At 56.3% G+C, this 7,382-nt stretch overlaps 1 protein-coding gene across 1 annotated transcript; it reads right to left on the bottom strand.

Annotated features, from left to right (window-relative positions):
* Nucleotides 1-3,865: 3,865 nt before the first annotated feature.
* LOC118996964 (leukocyte immunoglobulin-like receptor subfamily B member 3) lies at nucleotides 3,866-6,431 on the bottom strand. The gene is made up of 3 exons (XM_037060610.1): nucleotides 6,119-6,431; nucleotides 5,536-5,835; nucleotides 3,866-3,996 (listed from the first exon to the last, which is right to left on the bottom strand). Exons 1-3 carry the CDS (start codon nucleotides 6,414-6,416, stop codon nucleotides 3,866-3,868), a joined length of 729 nt encoding a protein of 242 aa, XP_036916505.1. The 5' UTR covers nucleotides 6,417-6,431.
* Between the last annotated feature and the right edge of the window lie 951 nt (nucleotides 6,432-7,382).

The following is a 7,382-nucleotide window of genomic DNA, read 5'->3' as shown; positions in this document are numbered from 1 at the left end:
CCATCTCAGCCTGCCTAGCATCTCTGGATTCAGAACTCGTTCTGAGTCACTTCAATAGGAGCTGTACCCGAGGGTTCAGGATGAGGGATGAAAATGGTCTCCGTTCAGAAATAAGTAAGAGCAGAGTGTTCTGCCTTTAGTGTGAGGCACAGAACTCATGAGCTTATTCGCCTACAGCTGAGAGACCCCAGGAACTGAACAGCTGGGGACCCAGGGTGCATGGAGGAGGGGCGGGTGTCAGGGCCTCCTGAGTGTCCTCACACTTATTACTGTTCCCAGACTCTCCAGGGACAGGGCCTTGGGCTGAGGAGCCCCCAGAACTAGCTGCTGGAGGGGGAGCAGGCACAGCCTGAGTTCCTCTGTGTCCAGGGTTCCCATTAAAGACACAGTGCGGCTGTCAGGGTGGTTGAACCTGGCTGGCATGGCTGCCACCACTTGTTCTGGTTCACAGCCCATGGACACGACCTCAGTGACCATATTCTCAGAGGACTGACCTGTCATAAGTGCACTTGTTGCATCTTCAAAGAGTTTGACAGGGAACGGTGTCTGGATGTGTGATTGTTGATGGGAGTTTCCACTGGCTCTCCTGCCGGGTTCTCCTGCTTGGTGGCACCAGCAGGTGCAGATTTAGAAGATGCTGTGGTGGACGCTGGAGAAACAGGTGCAGGTGCAGGTGTGGGAGTGGGAGCCAAAGCAGGGGCACGGGGCGGGGTGTGGGGGACCAGCCCCACAGCTGGGGCTGTGTGGGAGCAAACTGCTCTGGGTGCTGGCCGCTGGGCGTGGCCTGCAGATGGGCGTGGCCTGTGACTGGGCGGGGCCGGGGTGGTGGGGCTCCTCTGGCCTGCTGAGGAAGGCAGTGGGGGTGGGGCTGTCACTTCTCCCTTGCAGAGCTGCTCCTCCTCCACCTGCAAAACCGGGGCAAGGGGCCCGGATGGCCAAAGGCACAGGCATAGGGTGTGGCGAGGCTGTGGGCAGGCTCAGCTCCACAGTGACAGTGTTTTTTTGAGGCTCAGTTATAGGCACCACGTTTTCAAGGGTTTTTTTTTTAAGATTTTATTTTTAGAGGGGAGAGGAAGGAGAGAGAGAGAAATATCAATGTATGGTTGCCTCTGGTGTGTCCCCTGCCTGGAACTGGCCTGCAACCCAGACATGTGCCCTGACTGGGAATCGAACTGCGATCCTGTGGTTCGCAGGCCCGCACTCAATCCACTGAGCTACACCAGCCAGGGCCGTTTTCAAGTTTTTACCTCTAGGCATTAGTTCCTTTATAAACCTATTGAAAGATGTTTTGATAAATGATACAAACTCTCTTATTTCTGAAGAGTTTTTCATTGTAAATTCGTGCTGTATTTCAACAAAACTTTTGCAACTGTTGATGTCTCTCTTTTTTTGTTATTACTTTCAATGTTTGAATTCTACCAATTGATTTTTTTAAAAAATATGAAACCAACCATGCATTCCTGAAACCAGGTACCTGATTGTCGGGATGGATGACGCAGTTTTTGCTTTGATGCATCTTGGGGATGTTTTGTTTAGGACTCTGCACCTAAGTGCACGTGAGAGAGCTTCCCGTGAGGTTCGCTCTTGGTAGCTCCCTCGTTTGGTTTCATTACCAATTTATTTCTGGCCTGATACACTCTGTTGCGGGCTGTGCCTTCTTCCTTTATTCCTCAGAGAGGCTTGTGTAAGGCTGTCGTGTGTATGTTCCTGTGTGTGAGTGTCTGTGTGTGTTTCATGCATGCATGCGTGTTGTGAAGCAATTGCCAGGGGAGGTTTTCAGACTCCGAGTTCACTTTGCAGGAAAACATTTAATTACAAGGTCAATATAGTTAGTACATATGAAGGGCAGAGGTTCAGATCTCACCCACATGTGAGTGCCGTCATACGAGCCTGTGCTGCGTGGTGTGATTTACCCCACGTAGCAGGACAAGCTCACGGTGCCCGTATCGCCGCACTGACAGGATTTTGTCTCTGTGACCGAGTGACACTTTGTTGCACAAGTTTCCACGGCTTCATCTCAGCGCGTGTGGGAGGACACTTAGGTGGTGTCTGTGTCTTTTCCTTTTTCTTCTCTAAGATGTTTCGTTCATGGTTATTAATGTTACATGTTGTAGGACTCATGTGTAATATTTACATGAGCATTCATTGAAAGCCTTCTCTCCCTCCCATTTTGGTTCTAAATTCACATGTTGATGCTTGGGAAGTCTGTGGCTTTGATTCCAAAGTATGACGATATTAGTTACCTGTGATTGCAGAATCAGGGGACTCCTGGAGGGTCCCAGAAGATGCTGGGGGCCCATGTGAGGTCACGAGGCTGGCTAGGGCCACTAACGATTGTCCTTGTGGCAGCCCCCACGCCTTCTGGGGTCTCTGTAAGCACCCCTAGAGTGTGGGGTCTCGGTCCTTCCTGGGCTAGTGGACGGCCATAGCAGCGTACACACTGGGCTCATCTGGGGGCTGCTCTGGTGGGAAGGAACGGGGTGCCCTTGTCTCCCTTCTGAAGGTCAAGTGGGTCACCTGGGCATAGGTCACGTCCTGGGGGTCTTCAGATGCNCAGTGAGAGGGGTGAAAGGGGGTTGGGGTTGGGGAGGCCTGGGGCCTGGGGAGGACGGCACCCACTTCACTGTCCATCTGTCTGTCATTTTCTGCTTCTCTGCCCTTCATGACCAGCAACCCCCACAACAAAGAGGAAGGAGAGGTGGCCATTCCCTGCATGAGCCTCGATGTTGAGAGGGTCACCTGGGGCCATGTCACTCCTTGGGAGTCATCACTGGGTCCTGTTCTGCTGCAGAGAGACAGTGAGACAGAACCAGCGTGTCCTTGACCCCACGGTTGAAACCCTCCAGTCGTGTGTCCACATGGTGTCAGAGGGACAACTAAACTTCAGATCAGCTGAGGTCACTCTCCTGATGGAGTCTGCAGGGACTCCCTGAGCGTTGGGGCTCCTGGTGCTGCTGCGGATCTGACTCTTAACCTAATGCTCTGTCTCTTGCTCATTCAGCTCCAGCCACAGGGCCCATCTGGCTGAAGCAGCAGGTCCTGCCTCAGGACTTTTGCACCTGCTCTTTTCTCTGTTCTCCCTCCTCAAAACACACTCCACCCCCTGCTCTTGCTTCATTCTCCTTCACAGCACTTGGTTCTTCAGGATGCCATCTGCCTGTGTGCAGGTGTCTCCCTCACCCACAGGTGAGCTTGAGGAGGGTGGGGCCAGGCTGCTCAGGGCTGCACTGGGGCAGTGACATGGAGCCAGTAACCAGTGAGCTCCCATCACAGCTTCTGAGTGAGTGATGGGACCCTGGGACCTGCGGACCACCCAGGAGGGGTCATGAGGTCACAGGAAAGTGGGAGGAGTGAGTCACAGCAGAATGACCTGGTGCCCTTAAAGAGAGGCCAGTGTGGACACTGCTGACCCGTGGGAGGTAGACAGGGAAGTGAACACTGGAGTGAACTGGGCAACAGGAAGTTCCTTGGTGGCCTGGACAGGAGCAGGGGTCTCACCTGAGGGTCCAGCTCCAGGCCCTCCCCAGGCTGTGGGTCCTTCATGGCAGCAGCTGGAGGGGAAGAACAGAGTGTATCTCCAGGCAGGATCCCCAAGATCTCAGGGCTGCAGACCTGCCTGCTCCCAGATGGGTCACTAACGCAGGGATGATGAGGTGAGGGGCCAGGTCACCCAGTGTGGTTTTCAGTCCCTCTCGCCTCTGACCCCCACAGCCTCCCAAGCTTTCCCCTCCCCCATTGCTTCCTGAAATCTCCAGATTCCTGAATTCTGGAGAAATCTGTTTCTCAGCTGACCTTCCCCATCTCTTTGTTTCCTGTGCTGGGTGCTTTGAGCCCCTCTCTCCTGTGACCCAGGTCACCCCATTCCCTACTCACCAGACGTCTTGCCTTTGCTCCGATGCTTGTGATGGAGGAGGAGGAAGAGGAGGAGGGAGAGGAGGAGGACGAGAGTCACCGAGACCCCAGTCAGCATGTGCAGGGACCGTTGGGGACCTTGGGCTGGAGGGACGTCATGAATGAGCCGATGGCGCCATTTAATGAGCACCTACTGTGTGCGAGGCATGTGCTGGGGTCTGTCATTGGTCTCCTCTGACCTCACAGCCCTGGTGCACCCAGAAAAGGCTGACGCATCACCCAGTCACTGCAGCTCAGAGAGCTTAGCCATGTGCCCCAGGTCACCCAGCCTGGCCAGGGCAGGGCTGGGACTGGACCCCAGCATGTGGGTTCCCATTGGTGTCCTCGTGCTGCCCCCAGGTGGACACCAGCACCAAACTCTGGGCTCCTCATCTGCAGGGGTCTTTCCTATGTCACTGGGGCTGAGGGTCCTTCTTATTACCTGCCCCACAGCACAGCAGGGATACAGATGTGCAGGCTTGGGGTGAACCCTGATGCGCACTTGGGATGGTTGGGCTGGGCTGGGGCTCTGCCTTCCTGAGCTCTGTGAGGTCCCTTATGTCACCTAATGTCACTGCAGGCCTGTGAGCAGGAGGGGACCAGGGTGAACAGACATGAATCTGACACTCAGAGAAGAGAAGGGACCACCTGGCCCCACAGCAGGGGCAGCAGAGCCAGGACCTGAACCAGGTCTGACTCCAACCCTTGTTCATGCCCTGAGCTGAGCTGAGACACCTGGGTGTCTCAGGCCCTTGTCCTGCGTGTCTCTCTCTACCATGTCACCATCACTGCTACAGAGGGCACAGTCTCCATAACATCATGTCCTGGGGTGCTTCCTCGTCAGACCCCCCTTTCTGGAGTTCAGAGCCACAACTCTCTCCTTTCACACTTGGAGACACTGAGGCACAGAGGGGGGAAGGGTGTGTCCAAGTCAGAGCATCCAGACGCGCCTGAACTTGCCCAGGGCTCAGTCCCTGTCCCCCTGGACACACCCACCACCTCCCCACAGAGACCCTCACTTATCCCTCTGTGGGCCTGACTCCGGGATGAGGAGGGCAGACCCTCAGAGCCTTCTGGAAATTCAGGTTGGGGATGAGGTGTGGGGGCTGCCTTCTCCCCACTTGAGTCTGGCTGCTCCTCCCCTGGGTGGGACCACAGCATCTCCCTCTGCCATGACCCCCCCTCCCCACTATCACCTGTCTGCCACACAGCCCTGGACGCCCCATGATCCCTCCAGCATCACTGCCAGGCCTGCAGGCCCCCAAGGAGACAAACGGGCCACAACAGGTCGTCTTGTCCCCACTGGGAGCAAGGCCTCTGCTACTCACCACACTTGTTCTCATCTCTGAGTCAGGTCCTGGGTGGTGGGGAAGGAGGGTGGGAGCCCCTGGCCTTTCCTCCCTCTGCTCAGCCCCAGGCCTCTGCAGCCTCACTTGGCCCCCAGAACCCTCTGGGCCCCAGGGATACAGAGGACGATGAGGCAGGGGTGGGTGGTGCTGGCTTTTCCATTTCTCTGGGACATGAGAGTCCCCTCATGCTGAGCCTCGTTGGGTGACACTGTCACTCTGTATCCAGCCTAAAGGTCCTGTGGAGACAAGCTCCTGAACTGACCATGAGACACGGGGACAGGAAGGGGCTCCTCACCTGAGACCACGAGCTCCAGGGGGTCACTGGGCTGTGACAGCTGGAAGGGGGAGGAGCTGCATGAGCTGTAGCACCTGTAAGTCCCGTTGTGGCCCCAGGTCACAGGGCTGATGGTGAAGTTGGCCTGAGAGGGGGCAGCTGGGTCCTGCAGACGAAGCTGCTGGGGAGGGTCCAGGGACCCCTCCCTGTGCAGGTGGAAGGTGTCAGCCCTGACCTCAGATCGACACTGCAGGGTCACATTCGCTCCCCAGGGCATGGAGCGTCCAGGCTGGGCTGAGAGGGAGGGTTTCCTGTACTTTCCTGGGGAGAGGAGGGCTGTGATGTGCAGGAGGTCACATCTCTCCCCATGCTCCTGTACCTGAGCTGAGGGACCATGTGCTTCCCCAGGGACACTGTCTGTGACCCCTCTCAGCTCCTCTCAGTCCCTCTGGCTGGGTGCATTTTATCTTTATGCCTCTTATTCCCTCCCACTAGACCTCAATCACTTTAAACCTCTGCTCCAGGACCCTCATCTGGACCCCAACAACATCATGGTGACCCTCGGCCAGAGCTCCATGGCAGAGATTAAGGACAGGCTCCTCACCTGCAATCAGGATGTCCAGGGGGGTGCTGGGGGCCGACCACACATAGGAGAGGTTGCGTCCACTGTAGCACCTGTACCGGCCCCCGTGGGTGAAGTTCACAGGTCCCAGGGTGAAGTTGGGGCTGTGCTGCCCATGGAGACCCTGGGGGGGTGTGGGCCCCTCATCCTTGGTCAGAGCAAATCTGTCAAAGCCAGGCTCTGAGTGACACTGGAGGGTCAGGCTGTCTCCAGGCAGCAGCAGTGGCCCTGGCTGGGCCGAGAGGGAGGGTTGCCTGTGCACACCTGGGGAGAAGGTCATTGTCACCCGGGGAACACAATCACCCACCACCCACTGGGGTTGTAGGGAGAGCTCTCACTTGTCCCTCCCTAAGTCTTCTGCTTATGGTTCTGTCCCCAATAAGCCCATGTCACTGACTCCAGTGATCCCAGGGATTTTAACCACAAGGTTTAGATCAGTGATTTGGGCACAAGAAAGAATTGAAGCCAATTGTGGGCCACCTCACCTGTGACCTTGAGGCGTAAAGGGGCACGGGGCTGTGACCACACATTGGAGTTGTAGCTGGAGGAACCATAGCATCTGTAGGTCCCCCCATGGGAGGAGCTCACGGGGCCCACAGGGAAGACAGCTTGCCACCTGCTATCATAGTACTTCAATTTTAATTTTCTGCATTGGGATGGCTCAACCCCTCTCTCCTTCAGCAGGTGGAAAGTGTCCCACATAAACTGGGAGCTGCACTATAGTAACACTTCCCCTCCTGAGGTCACCACCGGGCCTGGGTGGGCTGAGAGGGAGGGTGTGCTGTCCACTCCTGAGGGAGGAGGAGGATCTGAGTTAGAGGGGACAGTCACCCCACCCTCCCCAAGTGTGGGTTATGAGGGGTGAGGCCTCCCTAAAACCTCACTCTGATGTTCCTTGCCTGTAAGTAGGGGACTCACTTCCACCCTCTCACCTGTCATCACCAGCAACAGGGTGTCACTCCACTCAGACCAGTGTCTGGAGCTGGAATAGGCACAGCGGTATCTCCCTACATCGTTGGAGCTCATGGATTTAATGGGGAACCCGATCTTGTTGCTGGAGGCCTGTAGGGTCCTTGTATCCCAGGGATGATAGTCCTTCTCTTTATACAGACTGTAGCCATCCACCTGCAGAGACCCCTGACACCAGATGGTCACAGGGCTCCCCTTGCTGATGATGGGGCCTGGGTCAGCCCAGATGGAGGGTTTGGGAGGGACTGCTGGAAAGGAATCAGACCTGCAGGGTCAG

The sequence above is a fragment of the Sturnira hondurensis genome, unplaced genomic scaffold, assembly GCF_014824575.4.
Source record: "Sturnira hondurensis isolate 20B ecotype Veracruz unplaced genomic scaffold, ASM1482457v3 Scaffold0011993, whole genome shotgun sequence".
NCBI classification, from domain to species: Eukaryota; Metazoa; Chordata; class Mammalia; order Chiroptera; family Phyllostomidae; genus Sturnira; species Sturnira hondurensis.
Note: the sequence above shows the minus strand (reverse complement) of the source record. Positions and strands in the feature narration are given on the sequence as shown.